Source organism: Talpa occidentalis, unplaced genomic scaffold (genome assembly GCF_014898055.3).
Source record: "Talpa occidentalis isolate TD23 unplaced genomic scaffold, MPIMG_talOcc4v2.1 talOcc4.3, whole genome shotgun sequence".
Classification (NCBI taxonomy): domain Eukaryota; kingdom Metazoa; phylum Chordata; class Mammalia; order Eulipotyphla; family Talpidae; genus Talpa; species Talpa occidentalis.
Window position 1 is genome coordinate 3797034 of NW_023603184.1, and position 27546 is coordinate 3824579.

The 27546-nt window shown below is 39.8% G+C and overlaps 2 protein-coding genes and 2 pseudogenes across 2 annotated transcripts in view; all 4 read right to left on the reverse strand.

Annotated features, from left to right (window-relative positions):
• Window positions 1-27546, reverse strand: part of LOC119254495 (olfactory receptor 4A47) — a 409525-nt gene that overhangs the window by 208934 nt on the left and 173045 nt on the right. The window lies entirely within an intron of this gene.
• LOC119254513 (olfactory receptor 4B1-like) lies at window positions 3116-4312 on the reverse strand (annotated as a pseudogene).
• On the reverse strand, window positions 10830-11793 carry LOC119254301 (olfactory receptor 4B1-like). Its single transcript, XM_037521417.2, has one exon. It carries the CDS (start codon window positions 11791-11793, stop codon window positions 10861-10863), a length of 933 nt encoding a protein of 310 aa, XP_037377314.1. The 3' UTR covers window positions 10830-10860.
• Window positions 21882-26039, reverse strand: LOC119254302 (olfactory receptor 4B1-like; annotated as a pseudogene).

Below are 27546 nucleotides of genomic sequence, written 5' to 3' on the forward strand. Positions count from 1 at the left end.
CCACTTTCAAAAGCAAGTTGGCAATTTTTTTGTAACGGGTACTTGCATACACTTTCAAGGCATCCATCCCAGGAATACTTTTCCACATATAAAAGAAAGCTCACAATGGCACCCTTCTATATGGGGGAAATGTGGACACAACCAAAGTGTATTAACAGGAGAATAGTAAAATAAAGAATGCTGTATACATAGAGAGGAATATTACACAACAGTAAAAATGGTGAGCTAGTTACATACAGCAACATGGAATGGATCTTTGAAACATTGTATTATAATAAAGCAAATCCAGAAGACAATATATGCATGATACCATTTTTATAAAATCAGAAACAAGCAAAACTAAATAAAATATAGGAAATTTAGTGTAGGACAAGTCTCATCTACAGACTTGGCCCCCCTAACGAACTTCATCTTCAGCAATCCAGAATCACACGTCGCAATCAGTTACCAACAGTCATTAACCTGAAATAAACCTTGAATCTTCCTTTATTTTGATACTTTTGAGAAATGCAGGCTAGTGGTTTGCCTGATGTTTTTTGATGACTCAACACAGGCTAGTACTTAGGGTAAGAACACCAAAGTAATGATATTGTGAACCTCTTCAGCCTCAATGCCAATGGTGTTAACTTTGAGTAACTAAGAAAGTATCTTTCAAGTTTCTCCACTAAGTTACATTTTTCCTACTGCAATTAATAAGTATCTTGTAAGGAAAGACTTTGAGACTATACAATATCTTATCTCTCATCAAGAAAATGTTTAGGGCGTCCCTGGTGGCGCAGGGGGTTAAGAGGTAACCTATGAAGCTGACTGCAGCCACTGCAGCACGAGTTCAATCCCTGATCAGGGAGTTACCCACATGGCGCAGCAGACCTCTCCTGACTCACCTGCTGCTCCCCCTCAGCAGTGTGTTTCAGTCAGTCTGCCTGTTCTGTTCCCCATTCTGTCTCTGGTGAATCCTCTCACCCCCACACCTCTGGTCTGTACCCCCATTCTTGTATGCATAAATAAATCTTTTAAAAAATTTTAAAAACAAAAAACGTTTAATGACAAGGTTCCATTCTGTCAAGAGCATATTCACAAGGAAGATGAATTGTTGCCAAGTTTCCTGAAAATCGCTTTAATGTTATGCATCCAAAGTTGAGGAGACAATTAAGAGTAAATAGTGAATCCAAAAGAAAAACAAAAGTTAAGACTTCTAGTGAAAAATATTTACCACAGTATTTTTTAGCAGTAAAAACGCTATACATATCTAAATGTATAACAGAAAAACACTAATGAAGCTATAATATATGAGAGGCCTCTTCCAATTTGGCACTGGAAGGGTGATGAGCAGGGGCTTCATCAGCCTCCAGAGGTTTGCCCTTTTCAATTTTCAGCCTACTGACAGTAATCCTGCTGCTGTGTGTGCCTGTGCCTAGGTCTGATACTTGGCCCCCAAGGATCCTGAGCAGAAATAAAACTGGATTGTTGCATTTATTTTGAAAATGTACCACAATTGGAGAACCCACTGCCCCTATGCTCACACATATCCAGTCCTGATTAAACCACGCTATTATAGAACATGCACAGATCCTTTAAGAATTCAGAATGTCTAAACACATTCTTCATTATAAAGGGTTATTGTGCCCATAAAATTATGCTTTTTATTTAAAAAGGGGAATGTCAATGAATGTTTATAGCAATTTTACTCATAATAGTCAAAATCTGAAATCAATCCATAAGTCTATCAACAAGACAACACATTTTTTTTAGTTGTGGTATATTTAGGCAATGTGAGATGTAACTCACAAAATAAAAGAACTATTGATATTTTAATCCACAAGCCAATAAATATCAAAACATTGTTGAGTGAGAGACACAAAGAAGACATGGTTTATGATTGCATTTTTATGACCTTATGAATAAGTTGAATTAATCCATGATAATGATGATAAAAACTCAATCACTGGTTGTCTGTGAGGTGTGGAGACTGCCCGGATGAGGATACGAGAAATTTCTGAGGTGACAGAAAAATTCAACATCTTGTTGGGATAGTGGTTACACAGATATATAAATTTGTCAAAACTCACAGGATTGCACAATAAAGATAAATATCTGTGCATTTCACTAAATATAGATTTTTACCTTGACTGAAAGTTAAAAGTAGGCTGGAGGGAGGTACTCTAATGGAAGGAGTATCTGTTCCTGGTGTCAGGACACCTGAGTTACTGACCATGCTGTGCACCTGCTACATTCACAAGCAGAGACGGCTAGTGCTCCTCGCTGCCCTGTTTTCTCCTTCTCCCTACTATACTACAAGAGTCACTGAATTTTCATCTGGGAACATAGCCATCTGGAAAAAAAACTACATTACCCAGCCTCCCTTGCAACTGCAAAAGGGGACATATGTACTTACTTTGTCCTTCCACAAAGGTAGGGACGCTGCCATTTTGACTGAACTCCAGAAGCCCCTTGGCCCATAAAGTGACCTTAGGAATGGAAACCATAAAGGATGGAGAAACAGAGACTATTTCTATCCTGAACTATCTCTTTTTTGATTTCTCAATTGTTCTAGATTCTTTTCTTTACAGATAAAAAATCTAAATGATGTATCAATCTCCAAAACAGTAGAGTTGTAGTATTAATTCATTATTTATTGGCATCACTAGGTAGCTATGAGACTCCAGTGAAATAATGTATGTCAAGGGCTGTGAAATATACTCAAGGAGTTATGTGCATAGGAGGGATAGAAATTTCTCTACTGATAAATTCAAAAAGTGTTTTGGGGCATTTCTCTGAAGCTAGGAAAGTTAAGTTTTTCATTGCAAGATAATATTAACATAACTAGTACATTTTAACCAAAACGTCACAAGAATTTTTACAAGGAAGTTCTTCTCTGGGCCCCAATTATTACACATTCAAATATTCCCAAGTGATAAAAAACAATTATTAACAACACCTTGTATCTTTTATCACCTGGCAGTTACTATGTGCCAACCTCAGTCACCCATCACGGTAGGTGTGAAAATACACTCTATTCATCACAGTTGACCAAAATCAAAATTCATAGATGTTTAACCTGTTCTTCCTATGTTTTTTCATGTTTTAATTTTTACTCTACCCCTGAATACACTTCTTAACCCCACAACTTCCTCAAGGTGATTTTCATCTCTTTTTTCATTTTTTTTAAGATTTGTTTTATTTATACAAGAGCTAGGGTACAGACCAGAGGCACGGGAGGGTAAGAGGATTCACCAGAGACAGAGTGGGGAACAGAGCAGGAAGACTGAAATACACTGCTGAGAGAAGCAGTGGGTGAGACAGGAGAGGTCTGCTATGCCATGCGGGTATCTCCCTGGCTGGCCAGGAATCAAATCCATGCTGCAGACACTGCAGACGCTGCAGGCACTGCAGACAGCTTGACAGTGCTGCACTCAACCTGCTGCACCACCAGGAAGGCCCATCACCTCTTTGTTTCTGACTGTGTAGATGATGGGGTTCAGCAAGAGGGTGATGACCGTATAGAACATGGCCACCAGTTTGTCCTCAGTGAAAGTGGATGATGGCCACAGGTACAAGAAGATAGCAGGTCCAAAGAACAAGAAGACTACTGTGACGTTAGAGGCGCAGGTGGAGAGGGCTTTGCACTGCACTTCTGCAGAATAGTTCCTCAAATGGACCAGAATATGATGTAAGAGATCATCACGATGATGGAGCACAGAGCAATTAAGCCATTATTGGCCAACACACTCACCCCTTCCACAAAGGCTTCACTGCAGGCAACCCTGAATAATGGCAGAAGATCACAGAAGTAGCGATCAACCACATTGGGGCCACAGAGGGCAGATGGGTGGTGATGATAACCTGAATTATGGGGTGAAGAAAGCCCCCAAACCAGGAGCCAGCCACCAGTACATGACACAGTTGATGACTCATTATGTCTGTATAATGAAGAGGCTTGCAGATGGCCACATAGCAGTCATAGGCCATCACCACAAGCAGAAGGATGTCAGCAACGCCAAAGACGTAGAAGCCCTCCAGGGAGTCAGACAGCCCTCCAGGGAGATGGCTTTAATATTGGCAGGTAAGTCAGTGACGAATTTAGGGACAACAGTGGAAGAGTAACTGATTTCTACCACTGATAGGTAGCTAAGGAAGAAGTACATGGGAGAATTCAGACCTTTACTGTTGGTGACCATCAGCATGATGAGGCCACTGTCCACCATTATGGCCAGGTCCAGAGAAGAAACAGCACAAAGCACACTCTCTGCACCTGTGGGTCCTGGAAAAGGCCAGTCAAAATTAACTCAGTCACATTACTTGTCCTGGCCATGGATGTTGTTTGGAGATGGTGGATCTCAGAGAGAGCCCTGTGACAAAACAATCAATCCTAATACCAATCACTCATGGTTATTTAGCACCAGCCTGCTGACAGAACTCTTCACACACATCATATCTGACTGGTTCATTTCTGGTTTTGTGTGTTTGTTAGTATAGCAAGTAGAGCACACTCTACACAAGACACTATTCAAGCTTCCTCACAAAATCTCAATGATCCCTACATGACAAGTGAGAAAACTGAGACCCCAAGAGACTGTGGATTAATGAAGCCTCCAAGTAAGAAGTGGGAAATAGTCTGGTATCCAGAAGGAAGCCAAAGCATGCGGATGCCTAGATACACAACAATCTGGGGCCTCTTATTCACATTCAATCAACTTGAGAAATCGTTCTGGGTACGGCATGGTCAGGCTTAGGGCAAGGAGTTGAACATCAAGCTTCTCTTCAGGTTCACAAAAAATCTCCTCCTCTGTTGCAAAAGCTCGTCTCTAAAAGGGACGTCCTGGGCTGAGGAGTGGTACCCTGGACACAAAGGCCCTCCTCACCACAGCACCCTCCACTAGGCTCCTTCCTCCACATCAAAGACCCCCAGTGGACTAAGCCACTTCATTTCAGATAATGCACCAGGTGAAACTAAATAAACATTCCAGCTGAAAGGAAATATATAGATGTTAATATAATCTCTTTAGTTTACTGATATAAACTGTAGTTTACGCAAGTAAGGGCCAGCGAATCTCATTGGCTTCTCAAAGTCACAGTTAGTAACTGGCCAACTTGCCAAGGTGCTGTTGCCATGATTCTGAGATTCTTCTCCATTGACTTTGATTTTGTGCTTGTCATTGCTAATTAACAGTGTCATATTATTTCCACATTCCCTGGGTCCTTTTATCATTTAGAAAATGAACAGCATGAGGTAAACGGTAAATTACAAATGGGGAGGATTCAGGAAATCAGTCCTGTGGCCAATCTTTATATCAACTTGCTAGAAATAGAAAAACAGCTACAGGAAACAGCCAACTGGAAACTTTAGATCCTGTTTTTCAGCTGAGAAAAATCACTCACTTGTTCGAAGACCAAGGACTGTGTGCAATATCAAGATGCTCAAACGATTTTAAATGAATTAAGCTGCACGCTATGAGCAAGGAACCAAATTCCCAGTGGAATTCCTTGTTGGTAATGGAAAATTTTGCAGGAAATGTGAATTGAGAAAAGGTTCAAAATGTTTCAGTTACTTCAGTTGAAAACTCTGAGAAGTTACAAACTTCTGGTAACTATGCTCTGAAACATGGTAGCTAAAACCATGACATTAGGAGACTTTTTTCCATAATTTTTTTAGTTACCATGGAGTATGAGGCAGAAAGGAGAAGAAATAAGAGGACTGGTTCAGGGGAAGGGGCTGCCATCTGCATGATTTTAGACAAGTCCTCTAACCTCTATGGTTTGCAGTCCCAAAATATAAAATGAAAAAATTGGAGTAGATTATCCTTCCTGTCCTTTCTCTAACTTTCTATGCTTTAAGACCACCTAGACTGGTACCCAAAACACCCATAAGTGGTAATGATAATTATGATGACAATACTACTTCCAATTTTTTGAGTACCTACCACGAGCAAGAAACTATACTGACACTTTCGCAGCCATTGCTTTTAACAGCCACAGCAACCCTGTAAAAGGCAAATGTTCTTACTGAGTATTTTTTGTCCTCAGTGAAGGTCTTGAGTGGTAGTTGAGAGGCAATTGGTCCAGTATAAAAAATTTCAGAGCTGACTTCTTCCACTTTTATTTTTTTTTCTCTTTTTTTTTTAAATAATAAATTTTATTTTTATATTCCCCATACAATTGCAGCCCCCCCATTCTGACCCCAATCCCTCCCCTCCCGCCCCCGCCCCCCTAAAAGTGTCTCTGGTTCATAGTTTTTTGTTGACTTTGATTTTCACTTTCTTATAGTTATTCATTTTCCTGGTCCCTTATTTAAGTTTTCTAGATTCCTGCTATGAGTGAGACCATCCGGTATTTTTCTTTTTCTTTTTGGCTTATTTCGCTGAGCATGATCCCTTCCAGCGCCATCCATGTTGCTGCAAATTGCATGTGTTTATCTTTTTTGAATGCTGAGTAATATTCCATGGTATATATGTACCACATCTTCTTGATCCAGTCATCTATTTTTGGGCATTTGGGTTGTTTCCAAAGCTTAGCTATTGTAAACAGTGCTGCTATAAACATAGGGGTGCAGGTGCTCTTTGGAATTGATGTTCCTGTGTCCTTTGGGTAAATACCTAGGAGTGGAATTGCTGGATCATATGGAAGCTCTATGTTTAGTAGGTCCAGAAATCTCCACACAGCTCTCCACAGTGGTTGGACCAGTTTGCACTCCCACCAACAGTGCAGAAGAGTTCCTTTTTCTCCACACCCTCGCCAACATTTGTTGTTGCTAGTTTTTTTAATATGTGCCATTCTCACTGGTGTAAGATGGTATCTCATGGTAGTTTTGATTTGCATTTCCCTGATGACAAGTGATGCTGAACATTTTTTCATATGCCTGTTGGCCATTTGCATTTCCTCTTCAGAGAAGTTTCTTTTTAGCTCTTCTGCCCATTTTTTGACTGGATTATTTTCTTTGTTGTTGTTGAGTCTCATCAGCTCTTTGCAGATTTTTCTGATCAGTCCTTTATCATTAGTGTTGGGTGCAAAAATGTTCTCCCAGTCGGTGGGGTTTCTCTTTGTTTTTGTTATTGTCTCTTTTGCTGTGCAGAAGCTCTTTAATTTGATGTAGTCCCAGCTGTTTATCTTTGCCTTCACTATCACTGCTTTGGGTGATGTGTCTGTAAAGATGTCTTTGATGTGCAAATCATGTAGTGTTTCGCCTATGTTTCCTCCTATATATTTTATGGTTTCAGGTCTTATGTCTAGTTCTTTAATCCATTTTGAGTTGATTTTTGTGTATGGTGTGAGGTAGTGGTCAAGCTTCATTCTTTTGCATGTAGCGACCCAGTTTTCCCAGCACCATTTATTGAACAAACTTTCTTTGCTCCAATGCATAGTCTTTGCTCCTTTGTCAAAGATTAGTTGACCATAAATGTGTGGGTTTATTTCTGGATTTTCTATTCGATTCCATTGGTCTGTATGTCTGTTCTTGTTCCAATACCATGCAGTTTTGATGATTATGGCTTTGTAGTAGAGTTTGAAGTCTGGGAGTGTGATGCCTCCATTCCCTTCTTTTTTTTTCAGGAGAGCTTTGGCTATTCGGGGTTTTTTGTGATTCCATATGAATTTCATCAATAATTGTTCTATTTCTTTGAAGAATGACATTGAAATTTTGATTGGAATAGCATTGAATCTGTATATTGCTTTTGGAAGGATGGCCATTTTAATAATGTTTATTCTTCCAATCCATGAGCAGGGGATGTCTTTCCATTTCTTTGTGTCTTCTTCTATTTCTTTTAACAGTGTTTTATAGTTTTCTTTGTATAGGTCCTTTACCTCTTTTGTTAGATTTATTCCCAAATATTTGATTTTTTTTGTTTCAATAAAAAAAAAGGGATGGTTTTTTTGATTTCTTCTTCAGATTTATTGTTTGTGTATAGGAAGGCTACTGACTTTTGCGTGTTGATTTTGTATCCTGCCACTTTACTGAACTGATTGATGAGTTGAATTAGTTTTTCTGTGGAGTTTTTGGGGTTCTCTATGTATATTATCATATCATCTGCAAATAGTGATAGTTTGACTTCTTCTTTTCCTATTTGGATTCCTTGGATGTCTTTCTCTTGTCTTATTGCTCTGGCTAGGACTTCCAGTATTATATTGAAAAGCAGTGGTGAGAGTGGACATCCTTGTCTTGTTCCAGATCTTAATGGAATTGCTTTCAGCTTTTCACCATTGAGAATGATACTGGCTGTTGGCTTGTCATAGATGGCCTTTATGATGTTGAGGTATGTTCCTTGTATCCCAAGAATTTCAAGGGCTTTTATCATGAACGGGTGTTGCACTTTGTCGAAAGCTTTCTCAGCATCTATTGATATTATCATATGGTTTTTATATTTCTTTTTTGTTGATGTGTTGGATAACGTTGATTGATTTTCGGATGTTAAACCATCCTTGTGTCCCTGGAATGAATCCAACTTGGTCGTGATGAATTATCTTGTGGATACATTGTTGGATTCTGATAGCTAAAATTTTATTGAGGATTTTTGCATCAGTGTTCATTAGGGAGATTGGCCTGTAGTTTTCCTTTTTTGTGTTGTCCTTGTTTGGTTTTGGTATTAGTGTAATGTTGGCTTCATAGAACGTGTTTGGTATTTTTCCCTTCCTTCTCAATTTTTTGGAAGAGTTTGTGAAGGACAGGCACAAATTCGCCTCTGAATGTTTGGTAGAATTCATTTGTAAATCCATCAGGTCCTGGGCTTTTGTTTTTGGGGAGGTTTTTGATTACCATTTCAATTTCGCTGCTTGTAATTGGTCTGTTTAGGTGTTCCATTTCTTCTTTATCTAGCTTTGGGTGATTGTAGAGTTGTAGGAATTTGTCCATCTCCTCTAGATTGTTAAACTTGTTTCCATATAACTGTTCATAGTAGTTACTGATTATTCTTTTGATTTCTGCTGTGTCCGTTGTGATTTCTCCTCTTTCATTGATGATCCTGTTTATTTGTGCTTTCTCCCTTTTTTCCTTTGTGAGCCTGGCTAGGGGTTTGTCTATTTTATTGATTTTTTCAAAGAACCAGCTCTTGGTTTCATTGATCTTTTGGATTGTTTTTTTTAGTTTCAATTTCATTTATTTCTGCTTTGGTTTTTATTATTTCTTTTCTTCTACTGGTTTTGGGGTTTTTTTGTTGTTCTTTTTCTAGATCTTTGAGCTTCGAGATTAGGTTGTTTCTTTCTTCCACTTTTAACAAGAAGATGTGTGCTCCTCACCAGGAAGTATTTGGAAGAATCAGCCTGAATTGATACACAAAGGGCTGTGCATGGACATAAAGTGTTGTTTATTGAATAGGCATTATGAGGCCCCAGCTACATGCATGACATTTATGGATGCAAAGAAAAAAAAGGGATAAGAGACAGCCCTACCCATGAGGCTTACAGTCTAATGAGAAACACATAAAATAATTAGAATCAAAGTGATAAGCACATGATGAAAGTACATCATGATAATAATGAACAAGAGGCACAAATACAACCCAAGGAGAAGCCCTCATATGGGAGATGACTTTAATCTAGGTCTTCTATCTAGCATTTGCCATGGGAAAAAGAGTCATTCTAGGCAGAAGAATTGGTATTTATTCAGATTGTTGGCAATCCATGACCATGACTAGCAGAGACCATAAAGAAGTGGGGAAGATTTCCTAGGGCCTTTCAAAAAACTATTCAGCTACATGGTCAACCAGCACCTCAGGACAAAAGGAAAACACCCTAAGGCCCATAGCATACCATGATGCCCCATCCCTCTGCAGGAGACCACCTGCAGCACCTCACCTGGTCCTCCAGGGGAGGCTGAAAAGGACAGAGTACGGGTAAAAAGCCAGTATGCGTAATTCTAAAGCCAACAGGGGCCAGTTGTTCAACATTCTCAAAATCGCTCACAATTTCTAAACTGTGGCAGTGAGTTAAGGCGGAGACGGACATGAAGAGGGGTGAACAGTCACATAAACAGACTCATCTCATTTCACCAAGAAACACTAATAGACATTTAAAGAAATGGACTTGGCATCGCCACTCAGAATAAAGGACAGAGTCTAGAGTAGAAATACATTTAGAATAGTGTTTCCCTACCTTTTATTCTTCATGTTAGGTCTTTGAAGAATTTTATGCATTATATACACTTTATATCTGGAGAAGGCTAAAAGTAATTTCCTCTGTTAAAATGCTGGACTTGATCTTTCCCTACTGCTAGCTAAAATTTGATATATTTTTCAATTTATGGATACAGGACACTGCCAGAGGTCCCAGACAGATTTGACTATCTTTGGTGCCAACATGCCTCAAGAAATGAAATTGCTCTAAGGATTTTTTTGGTATTTGCAGTCAGGTGCTCTAGGGCAGGTACAGTATGCCAAGAACCAACCACAAGAATAGAAAAAAATCCTGGTTTCAATTCTCAAAGATACAATTGTCCATATTAGAAGATTAGACTTGTTCTCTACGATAATTCATCATTCCCTTTCCCTTTTTAATAAAATATATGTTGTTATTACTAGTGAAGTTGAACATACAGGGTAGCAGGGAGAATGGAAGGAAACAGGAAGAGAGAGAGGGAAAGATAGAAGGAGGAAGAGAGGTGGGAGGACTCAGTCATAGAAAGAAGTGATTTAACCTACAAAACCTTTGGCAAAAGGTGCTCCTTTGCACTTCACTTAATTTCAGACTTAATATTACTTAAACTCGTATTGTTAGCTGTCATGGAACTAAGGACAAATCATGACAACTGTAACATCAAGTCCATACATTTGTTTCTGCCATTCTTGAATAGCTTGACTGTTCCACCAAAACAAAAACCCATTTTAAGAATAAAGAATAATCAGACATACATTTCTTAATCACTTTTCCATATTTTCAGTCCATTCCCAAGTTCTTTTTGCCCCACAACTTCCTCATGGCAATTTTCACCTCTTTGTTTCTGAGTGTGTAGATGATAGGGTTCATCATGGGGGTGATAACCGTATAGAACACAGCCACCAGTTTGTCCTCGGTGAAGGTGGAGGATGGCCGCAGGTACAAGAAGATGGCAGGTCCAAAGAACAAGAGGACCACTGTGATGTGAGAGGCACAGGTGGAGAGGGCTTTGCGGCGCCCTTCTGCAGAATGGTTCCTCAAATGGACCAGAATGATGATATAGGAGAACACCAAGAAGAAGAAGGCAAAGGGAGCAACCAAACTGTTCACCAAAACAATAAACCCCTCCTCTGAGGTGTCCTTGCAGGCAAGCTTGAATAAGGGATGGAGGTCACAGAAGTAGTGGTCAATCACATTGGGACCACAGAAGGGCAACTGGACAGTAATAAAAATCTGAACTATGGAGTGAATAAATCCCCCGAGCCAGGAGCCAGCCACCAGAACACGACACACAGACCGGCTCATGATGGTTGTGTAATGAAGGGGTTTGCAGATGGCCACGTAGCGGTCATAGGCCATTACTGTGAGCAGGAAGATCTCAGTAACCCCTAAGAAGTGGAAGAAGAATATCTGGGTCAGACAGCCCTCGAGGGAGATGGTTTTAATCTTGGCAAGTAAGTCTGTGATGAATTTAGGGACAATGGTAGAGGAGTAACTAATCTCCACCACGGACAGATAGTTAAGGAAGAAGTACATGGGCGAATTCAAACTTTTACTGATGGTGATCGTCAGCACGATGAGGCCGTTGCCCAGCACCGTGGCCAGGTACACAGGAAGAAACAGCACAAAGCACACTCTCTGCACCTGTGGGTCCTGGAAAAGACCGACGATTATAAACTCAGTCACATTATTTGTCCTCGCCTTAGATTCCATTCAGATGTGCTGGATGAGAGAAAATGAGAAGCCTGCAATAAACAAACACTGATGTAACACCAATCTGCCTGATATAGAGCACATCTGACAGTGTAAATCACTTTATAATATACACTAATCACTACGTCATTCATCTAATACGACTCATTTTTAGCAAATATTAGAAATCTGGTAATAGTTTATATACCAAAAATTTAAGGTGCAGAGATACAGTTATTTACCCAGGATCATACAAAATAGTGGTGAATTCCAGGACTCAGAACCAGGATGTCTGGTTAATTTCTTGGGAAGAAAATCAAAAGTTGAGTGGCCCTTTGCTAATGGGAAAGGGATCACCCAGTTATGAAAACAGGAACTCTTAACTACCCAGAGCTAAGGGCTTCAGGGAAGGCAGGGGCAGCAGAAAAATTACACTGATATAAGCAATAGTGCTACACTATCATGGTGTGGTATCCTTTGCAAAAAAGGGCTGTGAGGTAGGCACCAAGACCCAGAATCATGTGAAATAGCTGGGACCCTCTCCCACCTTGGCAAATCAAGTCACTGAAAAGTCAGAAGTCAAGACTGTAGACTCCTCAAGAAATACCTAAGACCAAATCCTCACTCAAGAGTCTCAGGAAGGGGCCTCCCCGGTGGCGCAGCGGTTGAGCGCTGGGTTGCGAAGCTGCCCGCAGCCTCTGCAGTGCCAGTTCAATCTCCAGCTACTCCCCGGCCACCAGAGGAGGGTCCCACATGGCACACAGACCTCTCCTGCTGCCTGCTCCCCTCAGCAGTGTGCTTCGGTCCTTCTGCCTGCTCTGCTCCCTGCTCTGGCTCTGGTGAATTCTCCCACCCTCCCGCGCTTCTGACTGTACCCAGTGCTTGTATAAATAAATAAATAAAAATAAATCTTTGAAAAAAAGAGTCTCAGGAAGGATTTGAACTGAGAACAGGGTGCAGATGTTGACACAAAGCTATGGAGTATCAGAAAACTCAAGGCAAACGTGACCTGGAGGGACTTGGATGACACCATCACTCTCCAAGCTGCCCAGGCTGTGGCTTCAACATTACGCTGGACTCAGCCTCCCTTTCACTTCCCATTTCGATTTACTCACCACATTCCCTTAATTGTACCTTTAATCTGCATCACTGACCTTGCTGTTGATCACTTTTTACACTGCGTTATCAAATCCTCTTAGTCGCCAGATGCTCCCAGCACATCCACCCTGCACACTCCAGCCAGGAAATGGTTTCTAGACCCATTTCCTCATCTCCTCTACTTCTCAGGAATAAACCCTGAACTCCCCCAACTCACTTTTAAAGGCTTTCACGGTGTGAGCAATCTCATCAGCTCCTAATCAGTAAACTCCAACTCACTTCTGCTCAAGTCTGGATCATTCCCTGATCCCATAAGCCTTCCTGCTCATGTCCACCGCTGAGGCTCCCTTCACAGAAACACACTATCCTCATCCTTTCCCAGCCTACCTTCCTTCCAAGTCCAACTCCATCCAGTTTGGTCAACGAAGCTTGCCTTTAAAGCTCCAGTCACATCTATCATTTCTTCGTCAAGCACTGGAAAATACTTTGGTGATTATTGTTAAATGGAAATCTGATTTTGTTGCTGCTTTACCTATATCTATCAATACCTCCCACCACACACAACATGAATTATAGTATCTGTAACATGGAGTGCCAGGTCCTTCCTAAACTGCCATCGCCCATGTTGTATCATTTCTGTCATTCCCCACATAAGCATAATACAGCCATTTCCCCTGCAAGAACAGAGAGCTATCCTGACTAGCCAGCTTCTCTGGGTTTACTAGTCCTTTTTCCTAGACTGCGAGTAACACTTCACCACTACAGAAATAATGCATTCCTCCCTTTATGCCCCAGTACCCTATCTCGCTGCTCCCACAGCAATTAACAGATGCCTTTAAAATTGTAGCTCTGTATCTGTCTCTTCCAGTTAGAAATAAATGTACTATAATATTCAAAATTATCTCGTGAATATTCTTCATAAACCTTGTCTAGGAATTGCATTCTGCTTTATAATTGTAGCTGCATTTCAACAGTACTGTGTCACACACTTTATAGTGCTCTATATACATTCTTGAATTTTTCAGCAGAACTCTGATAGGGGCATAATTAACATCATCTTCTTTTACAGAAACAGAACAACAAATAAGTGAATTAACTGATAAGAAGTTAATCGCCATAGAATCAGAATTTCAACCCATGCAGCCTAGCACAGGTCACATTCAGCTAAGTCACTCTGAGTTGGAGCTGAAGGCATTTAGAGACCTTTCAACCTAACCTTTCTGTTTGAGATGAGGCTGAGCAAGGTTAGCTGACACCAAGGTACACACTGGATAATGTATCTAACTTGGAAATACTAACTGGACATACTAACTCAGAAATTAGTACTCTTTCAACAATAGGATTTGTTCTAATTGTACTGGGTGGTGGCTGCTACAGCAGTTCAAGAATCAGACTCTGTCCCCAAAGACAAATCACCGTTAGAAAATAAAGCAGATGATGGTTAAGATGAGGCCACAAAGGGGGGGGGGGGATAAATGAATATTCAAAGAACATGGATCTGGATTGATATCTGGATTTATAACAGCTAAGAATTAAAAGTCACAGGAAGCCCCAAATTGACTCATTTTAAGATCTTTTCATTCATGTAGAAAACCTACCTACCTACCCACTGCAAATCCAAAGGTTGTGACTAAATGCTTAGATCCTTGAACTATTTAAAATAAATCAGACACACACAATAACCAAGGGAACAATTTCCCCCGTGGAATTTTCTCTCTCTTGGGTGAAACATTGTCAATTAAACTATGACTTGGGGAAAGGTTCAAAATCAGTTTCAAGTTGTTTATGAGATTTCTAGAAAGTGTTTGCTCCCAATAATGAGGACTTTAAAAAAAGAAAGAAAGAAACTTGAAAGTAAGACCTAAAGGAAACTGTTCCAAGACTGGCCAACTGACAGTAAAAAGAAGAATGAATAGAGAAGAAAAGTAAGGACTGGACAGGGTCAGGATACCTGGTCACCAGCTCTGGTCAGTAACTGATTATCTAACTTCAGCCTTGTCATTTCACCGCTCCACTACTCACTCTCCTGTTCCTGCTTCTCTATAAAAAGTCAGACTTGAGCTAGACTATCTCCACCATACCTTCTAAATCTAACATGTCTTCATGAATAAGTCATTTGGCCTCCAGTGTCTCAGCCTCTTCTATTAATTCTGGCAAGTATTACATGGCTTGACTGAGTAAAGTATTAAATGAACCTAACAGCCCTAAAGTGATCAAATGATTATGACACAAGTGGTTATTGATATGACCAAGCCATTAGACATCATATTTATGTTGAATTACTTGAGAGGTGTAACTAATAAGCTGCCTGACATTACATCCTTTATCCCCTTCTTCAGAAACAGAAGTCTGATTTTCAGCTAAACACAATACCAATCTGGGGCTCCCTGGAGGCACAAGGGGTTAAGCACAGCAATGCGAAGCATCCACAGCTTCTGCAGCACAAGTTCAACCCCAGCTAGCCAGGGAGCTACCCACATTGTGCAGCAGACCTTGCCTGCTGCTCCCCTCAGCAGTGTATTTCAGTCGGTCTGCCTGTTCTGTTCCCCACTCTATCTCTGATGAATCCTCTCACCCCCCGCACCTCTGACCTATACCCCAGTTCTTGTATGCATAAATAAATAAATCTTTAAAAAAAAATACCATTCAGAATGAAAGACTACAGTTTGCAGTCTCCTGTGCAATTAAGGGTGACCATGTAACTAATTTCTCTTGAGTAATTTGAAAGTAAAAGGGTAATGTAGCACTCTTGAAAAAAATCTCTTAAAATGCCTTAAAAATTTAACAATGGAAAACCACATGGTCCAGCAACACCAAGAATTATCACAATAGTGAAGACATGGAAACAACCTAAAGATGACTGGATAAAGAAGTTGTGGTGTATATATATGCTCAATGGAATACTACTCAGCTGCGAAAAAGATGAAATCTTGCCTTTTGCGACAAAATGGATGGAATCTGAGATTATGCTAAACAAAGTAAGTCAAAAAGTAAAAGAATTACTGGATGGTTTCACTTATATGTAGAATTTAAATAACCGAACTAACAAATCATCACAAAATTAATTCTGACTCTGAAAAATATAGGTTACCATGGGGGATGGGGAGGGAGAAGAAGAGTGGAAGGGAAGAGGAGAGGATACCAACCTGATAGTGGAAAGGATATTAGCACTTGGATGGTGGGTGAAGTGAGGCTTATAAACACATGGAGGTGAAAATGTATGGAGTATTAAAAATCATTTTAAAAATCAATAAAATTGTATTATTTCTTTCTCCTTTCTCCTTTCCTGTACCCTGGAATACAGATGAAATGCTAGAGCAATGTCATGTCATCCAGTGACATACTGGATGTCATCCAATATGACATCCACTAGTCATAGGTAGATTTTTTAATTTTTAAACTTATAAAAATTAAATAAAATTTAAAATTCCATTCCTTGGTTTCGTACACTACATTTCAGCTGCTTAATAGCCACTGTCACATAGGACAGAGACATGGAACACCTCCAGGATGGCATAAACTACTGGACAGCACTGGAATTGGCACTAACAGCCCTCTGAGGTCAGCAACCTATTTCTAAGTAATCCAGTTCTAAAGTCAGGACTTCTACTTGCCCTCTTCACTACCCTCCCATAAGTCCTAGCACTCAAGGCATCCTCTGCATTCTCAAGCAAGCGATGGAGGAGAATCCAATTATCACATCATCCCTCCGCCCCACCACAGACATCTTCAAGAGGCTCGAGACTCTTGGTACCGATTCTGCCCTCATGCCTCACTGGATCACTCATGTCAGCAAATTCCAGGCAGACTTTCAGCAGGTGGGCTCAGACCACTTCACACACATACTCCACGAACCTCCTGCCCAGAGAAACTAGACATGGAAGGGCCATCAAGGTCAGATCTTCTTGTGGAAGAAACACCAAACTGGAAAGTACTTGTGTAAAGTTACCCCATGCACAGTTAGCATAACCAAAGCAGCTCCCTCCTGACACGTAGCACAGGGATCTTCCAGCTGTCCATTCTTAAATTCTAAGCCCTTTACCACTGTCAACAAATGTCTTCACCAGCAAGGGCTTCAGAAAAACCAGAGTTCCCCAACTGCCAAGCATAGTGTCCTAAGTCACAGCACATTACACACATGCTGGGCAGTGTTGTGTCTCTCAACTTTTCTTCTGACATCTCATGTATAGTCAACTCTACTATGGAAACTAGTGTTGCCATTTGGCAGATTAGGTAACTGTGGCCCAGACAGGATAGGGAAATCATTCAAACTAATGTAAATATTCAATGCATTGCCTAAAAGAAACTCCAACGGCACTTTGCACAGAAATAAAACATACAAAACTAAAATTTGGATGGAACAACAAAAAACCATGAATAGTCAAAACAATTCTGAGGAAAAAGAACAAAGTATACACTTCATTACTTCAAATTTGCTACAATGTGACAGTAATCAAAACAGTATGGTATTAGAATAAAAACAGACAGCGAGTGCAATCGAACAAAATTGAGAGCTCAGCCATAAACCCACATATATAATGGAGAGCTAATTGATGACAAAAGAACCAAAACAGAGCCTGGAGTAAAGAAAGTCTCTTCAATAAATGGTGCTGGGAAAACTGAACAACTATATGCAAAAGCATGAAACTTGACTGCTTTACTCCACCATAGACAAAAACTAATTTAAAATGGTATAAAGACTTGAATGTAAGACCTGAAACCATAAAATACACAGACAAAAACATAAACCTTAGAGATGTCTTGGGAATTCTACTCTAACAGCAAAGGAAACAAAACCAAAAATAGATGAGTGTGACGATATCAAACTAAGAAGGTTCTGCACAGTGAAAGAATCCATCATCCATATAAAAAGGCAACCTGATGAACGGGAGAAGATATTTGCAAGTCATATATCTGATAAGGGGTTAATGTTCAATATTTATAGCCAACTCATATAACTCAAACAAACACAAGCCAATTAAAAAAAATAGAAGCTTTCAATAGACATTTCACCAAAAAAGCACACAGATGGTCAACAGACACAAGAAATGATGTTCGTCATGACTTATTACTATTAGGGCAAGGCAAATCAAAACCACAGTAAAATATCATTTCACACTCACTGGAATGGCTATCATCAAAAAGACCAGACACAAGTGTTGGGGGGTATGTGGGAAGAAACCCTTCCTTGTACACTCTGGGTAGAAATGAAAACATAAAACTATGGCACTGATACAATTAAAGGAACTTGGTAATAAGACATGAGATTTAAAAGGAGTCAGCTAGTCTTACAGACTGGGGACACAGGAGCAATCTCGTCTCTGACCCAGAATAACAACTAGCCACATTTCAACTGCTCATTGGCCGCTGCCATACTGAACAGCACAGACACACAGCATCTCCAGCAGAGCATAAACTTCTACTGGACATCAGTGGCATCAGGCACTACCAGCCCTTTGAGTCATAAGGTTGAACTACATGCCAAAGATGACAGGGACTGGTAATACTGTGGACTCCACAACATTAATGAACTTTCCACCTCTGACTGTTGTACTTTTATCTCGTTAAGTTGCATTTTTATTCTGTTACTTGCAGTCAAAGCTATACCTAAAATACATACATAATAAATGGGGAAAGAATACAAAATTCCTATATACCGAGTGCTTTGCAGCCCTCTCCCAAGTTTTCTTTAATGATACTAGTTTCCGTTCGTTGTCTAAAAAATCTTGTCTGTTTCTTTTTATTTTTTATTTTATTTTATATATTTTTACATCATTTTTCATCTTTGCACAATGTATGCATTTTCATCTTTTTTATATTCCCCATACAATTCCCACCACCCCTGTTTTGACCCTATTCCCTTCTCCCACCCCACCCCGTAGTGTGTCTCTGGTTTATAGTTGCTTGTTGATTTTGACTTTTACTTTTTTACAATTAGTCTTTTTCCTAATGTTGTGACAGAATCCACAATTGGAATCAACGACACGGTTTCCAATGCTAAGTGGTAAAATTACACTATTACACTTATGAGAATTGGGGTATTTTTTCAATTTCACAATATTCTCTGTCTCTTAAGATAATGAAAAAAAATGTGATCCTTTGATTCCTGTGCTTTTCTAGTGAGACCAGGATAAAATGTATAATTTGCTCTCAATAGACCCACCAAGTCTCAATCCTCAGTGGGGAGGTCACACCTGAGAATTCTGATGGTTCAGTTACAGTGGATACTATCTGCAGTGTCCAGTGACTCAGAGCCTTTTGATGATGTTCCTTGCAGACTCTCAGTGAAGAAACCAAAAATGTACATAAAATGGGCTCCATGACAGCCTGCAGTGTAAGGTCCCGGCCCACCACAATAATAACAGTAAGGCATCAAGAGAAAGGGAAGATAGCGTCACTGAGTTTCGCTCTGAATCAAAGTTTTAATATATAAAAATAAAATATAAGCACTTTCAACAAAACAGAAATGGGGGCTTATATTAAAGCCCACTTCACTTAACAAATATTTATTTAGCACCTATGATGTCCCAAGTATTATACCAGACACTTGAAAGCAACTAAGCCACAAAGAGTATTTAGCCCAAAAGCCTCGAAACAAAATTATTAGACTGCATGAAAGTGCTTGAAAGATTTTTTTGGTGCAATGAAAGCCTATTCTGAGTAGCTGAGAAGAACTAAAAGAAGACACATGTATGGACAGATCACACAAAATAAAATGAATAACCAGCAATGATAATAATGATGATCATGGCTATTATCTATTGAGTCTATGGTACAACTCTATACCATGTTCTTTTCTAAAGGCTTTACATGGATATTAGCTTATTAATATTCAGAATAATCTTACAAAGTCCACATCATTGTTAATTTTATTATATTTATGGAAAAACGGGCACTGAGATAAGTTAAGCAGCTCAGATCTTGGTGGTGGCTGAGAGGCCACTGATCCATCAAAAAATTTCAGCCCGAGTTCTTCCAGTTCTAAGAGGAACATGGGGGCCTCCCCTGGTGGTGCAGCCATTGAGCGCTGGGCTGTGAAGCTGCCCGCAGCCTCTGCAGCACCGGTTCAATCCCTGGCCACCGGCGAGGGTCCCACATGGTGCGCAGAACTCTCCTGCTGTGCCTGCTGCTCCCCTCAACAGTGTATTTCGATCCATCTGCCTGTTCTGTTCCCCGCTCTGGCTCTGGTGAATTCTCTCACCCTCCAGCACTTCTGACTGTACCCAGTGCTTGTATAAATAAATAAATAATTTTTTTAAAAAAATGAAAAATAAGAGGAACATGTGTGCTGCTCACCAGGAAAGTGTTTGGAAGAATCAGTATGAACTGACAAACAAAGGACTGTGCATGGGCCTAAGGGTTGCTTATTCAGCATGCATTATGAGGCCCCACCTACATGCATGACATTCATGGATGCTAAGAAAAAGGGATAAGAAATAACCCTGCCCTTCGGGGCTTACAGTTTAATGAGAAACTCATAAAATAATTAGAATCAAAGTGATAAAAGTACATCACAATAATAATGAACAGGAGGCATCAATACAACCCAAGGAGGAGAAGCTCCATATGGGAGATGACTTTAATCTAGGTCTTCGATCCAGAATTTTGCCATATGAAAAAGTGATAAAGTCATTCCATTCAGTGAAAATGGTATTTTCACAGATGGTTGGCAATCTATGACCATGACTAGCAGGGACCACAGAGAAGTGGGGAAGATTTCCTAGGGCCTTTCAAAAAACTATTCAGCAACATGTTCAACCAGCACCTAAGGACAAAAGGAAAACACCCTAAGGCCCATAGCATACCATGATGCCCCATCCCTCTGCAGAAGACCACCTGCAGCACCTCACCAGGTCCTCCAGGGGAGGCTGAAAAGGACAGAGTACGGGTACAAAGCCAGTATGTGTAATTCTAAAGCCAACAGGGGCCAGTTGTTCAGCATTCTCAAAATCATTCACAATTTGTAAACTGTGGCAGTGAGTTAAGGTGCAGATGGAGATGCAGAGGGGTGAACAGTCACATAAACACAGACTCATCTTACTTCACCAAGAAACACTAATAGACATTTAAAGAAATGGACTTGGCATCGTCACTCAGAATAAAGGACAGAGTCTAGAATAGAAAATACTTAAATAATATTTCCCTACCTTTTATTCTTCATGTTAGGTCTTTGAAGAATTTTATGATTATATACTTATTTATATCCAGAGAAGGCTAAAAGTAATTTCCTCTGTTAAAACGTTAGACTTGAACTTTTCCTATTGCTAGCTAAAATCTATCCCATTGTGATTTTTTTCAATATATGGATATTGGACATTGTCAGAGGGCCCAGACAGATCTGACTGTCTTTGGTGCCCTATGACACAAGAAATGAAATTGCTCTAAGAATTGTTCTGGTATTTGCAGTCAGATGCTCTAGGATAGGTACAATATGTCAAGAACCAACCACAAGAATAGAAAAATTTCTGGATTTAAGTTTTCGAGACACACTGCCCATAAGTAGAAAGAGATTAGATTCACTCTCTGTATAATTCATCATTCGGTTCCCTTTTAATGAAAAACAGGTTGTTATCATTAGTGAAGTTGAACAAATAGGAGAGCAGGGAGGAGAATGGAAGGAAAGAGGAAGACAGAGAGGGAGGGAGTAGGATGGGAGGACTCAGTCATAGAAAGAAATTATGTGACCTACAAAACATTTGTCAAAACATTTGCATTTCACTTAATTTCAGTCTTAAAATTACTTAAACCCAGGATATTCTTACGCTGTAATAAAGCAATGTGATCTGTGTCCTTGAAACATTACAAGGACATCATGGCGTCCTGGTTACTAAGGAGAAATCATGGCAAACTGTAACATCAAGTCCATACATTTGTTTCTGCCATTCTTGAATATCTTCACTGTTCCACCAAAACAAAAACCCATTTTAGGAATAAAGAATAATCAGCATACATTCTTTAATCACTTTTCCATTTTCAGTCCATTCCTGAGATCTTTTTGCCCCACAACCTCCTCATGGCGATTTCACCTCTTTGTTTCTGAGTGTGTAGATGATGGGTTCAGCATGGGGGTGATGACCGTATAGAACACAGCCACCAGTTTGTCCTCGGTGAAGGTGGAGGATGGCCGCATGTAGAGGAAGATGGCAGGTCCAAAGAACAAGAGGACTACTGTGATGTGAGAGGCACAGGGTGGAGAGGCTTTGCGGCGCCCCTTCTGCAGAATGTTCCTCAAAATGGACCAGAATGATGACATAGGACAACACCAAGAAAAGAAAGGAGAAGACAGAAAACAACCCACTATTGGCCAATACAACAGCCCCCTGCACAGAGGTGTCAGTGCAGGCAAGCTTGAATAAGGGATGGAGGTCACAGAAGTAGTGGTCAATCACATTGGGACCACAGAAGGGCAACTGGATAGTAACAAAAATCTGAACCATGGAATGAACTAAGCCCCCAGCCAGAGCCAGCCACCAGAACACGACACACAGACCGGCTCATGATGGTTGTGTAATGAAGGGGTTTGCAGATGGCCACGTAGCGGTCATAGGCCATTACTGTGAGCAGGAAGATCTCAGTAACCCCTAAGAGTGAAGAAGAATACTGAGCCATACAGCCCTCAAGGGAGATGGTTTTATTCTTGACAAGTAAGTCTGTGATGAATAGGAGCAACAGAAGAAGAATAACTGATCTCCACTAGGGACAGATAGTTAGGAAGAAGTACATGGCGAATTCAGACTTTTACTGATGGTGATCGTCAGCACGATGAGCCGTTGCCCAGCACCGTGGCCAGGTACACAGAAGAAACAGCACAAAGCACACTCTCTTGCACCTGTGGGTCCTGGAAAAGACCGACGATTATAAACTCAGTCACATTATTGTCCTCGACTTAGATCCATTCAGACGTGCTGGATGAGAGAAATGAGACGCCTGCAATAAACAAACACTGATGTAACACCAATCTGCCTGATATAGAGCACATCTGACAGTGTAAATCACTTTATAATATACACTAATCACTACGTCATTCATCTAGCTAATACGACTCATTTAATAGCAAATGTTAGAAATCTAGTAACAGTTTATATATTAAAAAATTAAGGCACAGATTAATAGTCAATTATCCAGGATCACCAGAAAGGGTGGGTTCTGATACTCAGAAACAGATATATGGTTAATTTCTTGGGAAAAAAAAATCGAAAGAGGAGAGTGTCTTTTGCTGATAGGAAAGGATCATCCATTCATGAAAACAGACCTAAGGTTTCAAGGAACACAGGTATAGCAGAAAAATTACACTGACACAAGCGATAATGCTACACTATCATAGTGTGGTACCTTTTCCAAAAAAGGCAGTGAGGTAGGCACCAAAACCCAGATCATTAGAAATATATAGGACCCTCTCAAAACCTTGGAAAATCAAGTCACTGAATGGTTAGGAGACAAGACAGTAGACTCCTCAAGAAATACCTAAGCCCACATCCTCACTCAGGCGCCCAGAAAGGATTGGAGCTGAGAACAGGTGTAGGTGATGAATAAGCTATTGAGTAACTCCAGCCATGAATATCTTCTCTTCTCCAACACTGGGAAATACTTTGGTGATTATCATTAAATGGAAATCTGATCTTGTTACTGCTCTTGCCTGATATCTATCAATACTCCCGCCACACACAGCATGTATTATAACATCTGTAACATGGAGTGCCAGGTCCTTCCTAAAACTGGCCATCGCCCATGTTGTACCATTTCTGTCATTCCCCAGATGAGCATAATACAGCCATTTCCCCTGCAAGAACAGAGAGCTATCCTCACTAGCCAGCTCTCTGGGTTGACTAGTCCTTTTTTCTAGACTGCAAGTTAACACTTCACTCCCATTGTGCTCCAGTACTTTATCATGCTTCTCCCACAGCAGTTACAGATGCCATTATAAGTGTAGCTCTGTATCTGTATCTTCTAGCTAGAAATAAATGTACTATAATAACGTTCAAATATCTGTTGAATATTCTTCATAAATCTTGACTATGAATTGAATTCTCCTTTATGATTATAGCTAGCATTTCAACAGTACTATGTCACCACACTTATAGGCTCCATATACATTCGTGAATTTTTCCAGCACACCTGTGATAGGAGCATTAATTACCATCATCCTCTTTTACAGAAACAGAACAGCAAATAAGTGAATTAACTGATAAGAGTTAATCACCATAGAACCAGAATTTCAGCCAAGCCAGCCTAGCCCCATATCTGTGTTCTTTAGCCACACAAGCCTATACAATTTCTAAAGACACAGCACATAAGAGTTAAAATTGATATGTCCTTCTGTTAGACATTCAAGGCACATTTATTTGCCTATGAAAGCACATACTTTTTATCTGGTCTTTCTTTTATCTTTTGTGATAGAAGAAAATATAATACAATAGTATCAATCTGAGAGTTCACTCAGCTGAAAAATCATTTAAGAGGTTTATGCCAAGGAGTGGGAAACTTGATAGTCTTTCTGTTCGATAACTATCTTTTCCTTTTCTAGCATCTCTACCTTTTTATTGATTCCTCTCTGCTGTCTCACCCTCACCTGTTTCAATAGGCTCCCACACAGATGGTGAAAAATAATTTCACTTTCCCGTAATCAAAAATGCTGCCTCACCAAGAAAATGTGACCAGCAAGTAAGAGCTTGAATCAGCATATGAATGTGAAGACCTGCATCAGGGAACCAGCTGCATCCTGGACCACAGCATAATGACAGAACACAGGAAATGTTAGAGAGGTTCAAGTAGGTACCCATGTTAACAGATCCAGAAGAAGCAATGGATCCTCCATCCCAATCACCTCCCACATGCTAATTCCCAAATACTACCTCAAAGGACCCCAAAATTACAGTTTCAAAATCACATTTTATCTTATTTACAATAAATATAGAAAATTTCGTTCATTACCCCACTCCCCAAAATCATCAAACTCAACCAACCCTCTTATAAATGCACCTGTGGCTCAGACAGAACTGACTAGCCCATTGTCCTAGCCACTCAAAAACCCTGCATCTCACCTCTAGGCCTACTACCACCATTAGATCAGAAAAAGTGGTGATTCTGTTCTGCCTTGCACAAGGAATCAGTTCAGATGGATCTCAAATGCACTCAAATGCCTCCAGAGGAGCATGAATTTAGACACTCTGCTAAATACATCATAACTCAAGGAGATGCTCTGGTTTGGGAAGACTGGAATGGGGTGGAATGATGGATTCCTCCTCTCTGGAATTCCTGCTCTCTGAAGAGCAAAGCATCATGCTAATTTTACCCACCTGGCTAACTTTTCAGTGAAAGCTCTCAATGAACAAACTCCAGGTCACACTCGGCTAAGTCACTCAAGTCACTCTCAGGGTTGGAGCTGAAAGGCATTTAGAGACCTTGTACTCTAACTCTCCTGTTTGAGGTGAGGTTGATCAAGGTTAGCTGACTCCAAGGTACACACTTGAGAATGTATCTAACTCGAAAATACTAGCTGTACATACTAACTCAGAAATTAGTACTCTATCAACAATAGATTTGTTCTAATTGTACTGGGTGGTGGCTGCTACAGCAGTTCAAGAATCAGACTCTGTCCCCAAAGACAAATCACTTTTAGAAAATAAAGCAGATGGTTAAGGTAAGTCAACAAAAGAGGGGGGAGAAATTCAAAAAATGTAGATCTGAATTGATATTTGGATTTATAACAGCTAAGAAATAAGTGACAGGAAGCCCCAAATTTACACATTTTAATCTTTTCATTCATGTAGAAACCAACCTACCTACTGAAAGTCCAAAGGCCATGATTAAATGCTTAGATCCTTGAGCTATTTAAAATAAATCAGACACACACAATATAACAAGGAACAATTTCCCCCATGGAATTTTCTCTCTCGGGTGAAACATTGTCAATTAAAACTAAGACTTGGGGAAAGGTTCAAAATTGGTTTCAAGTTGTTTATGAGATTTCTAGAAAAGTTTTTGCTCCCATAAACGAGGACGTTTTAAAAAAGAAACTTGAAGGTAAGACCTAAGGAAACTGTTCCAAGACTGACTAAATGATAATGAAAAGGAGAATGAATAGAGAAAGAAAAGTAAGGACTAGACAGGGAGCCAGGATACCTGATCACCAGCTCTGGTTCAGTAACTGATTTTCTAACGTTAGCCATGTTGTGTTCCACTGCTCCGCTACTCACTCTCCTGTTCCTGCTTCTCTATAAAATGACAGACTTGAGCTAGTCTATATCCACCGTAGTTCTATGTGATTCTAACGTGTTCATGTATAAGTAAGTCACTTGGTCTCCAGTGTCTCAGACTCTCCATTAATTCTGGTGAATATTACATGGCTTGATGAGTAAAATATTACATGAACCTAACAGTCCTAAAATGGTTAATGATTAATTATGTCACAATGGTTTCTGAATATGACCAAGCCATTACAAATCATATTTATGTTAAATTACTTGGGAGGGGTAACTAATAAGCTGCCCGACATTACATCTTTTTATCCCCTTCTTCTTCAGGAACAGAACAGAACCCTGATTTTTAGCTAAACACAATGCCATTTAGAGTGAAAGAGTATAGTTTGCAGTCTCCTGTGCAGTTATGGGTGACTAAAATTTCTCTTGCGTAAGATGAAAGCAAAAGGGTAATGTGCACTCTTGAAAAAAAATCTCAAAATGCTTTTAAAAATCTAACAGTGAAAAACCACATGACCCGCAATACCCAGAATTATCACAACAGCAAAGACATGGAAACAACTTGAAGATGACTGGATAAAAAGTTGTGGTACATGTACTCAATGGAATACTACTCTGCTGTAAAAGAATGAAAACTTGCCTTCTGCAATCACATGGATGGATTTGAGAAATTATGCTAAATAACTAAAAAGTAAAGGTAATTTACTGGATGGTTTCTCTCATATGTGGAATATAAATAACCAAAGCAAATGAACTAAAAAATTGTAACAAAAATAATTCAGACTCTGAAAAATATAATGGCTACCAGAGGAGAAGGGGAAGAAGGGTGGGAAGGAATTATAGAGGGTTTCCACTACCAATCTGATAGTGGAAAGGATATTAGAACTTTGATGGTGGGTAAAGTGAGTCTTATAAACACATAGAGGTGAAGATGTATCTAAAAATGTATAGTGTGTTAAAAATCATTGAAAAAAATCAATAAAATTATATTAAAGAAAACCTCCTAAAAAGGAAAGTTATCAGTTTACTCTCCCCTCTTTCCTTTCCTGTACCCTAGAATACAGATGAAATGCTAGAGCATTGTGTCCATATGATATCCACTAGCTATAGGTAGTGTTTTTCAACTTTTTAAAACTTCTAAAAAATTAAAATTTAAAATTCCATTCCTTAGTCCTACTCACCATATTTCAGCTGTCATAAGCCAGTGGGCATAGGATAGGCATGGAACACCTGCAGGATGCATAACTACTGGACAGCACTAGCACATGGCACTAGCACCCTCTGAGGTCATGAAGTCCATCCAGCTGAATGCTTAAGATGGCAGCCATGAATTTCCAGAAGAGGCTGAGTTCTCTACCTCTTTACTTTTGTAGTTCTCTTCTAGCTCAAGTTAAGTTGCTAATTGTTTCCTTTTTATATTCAGTCAAATCTATGCCTAAAATAAATAATAGTGTGAGGAGAACAGAAAATTCTATAT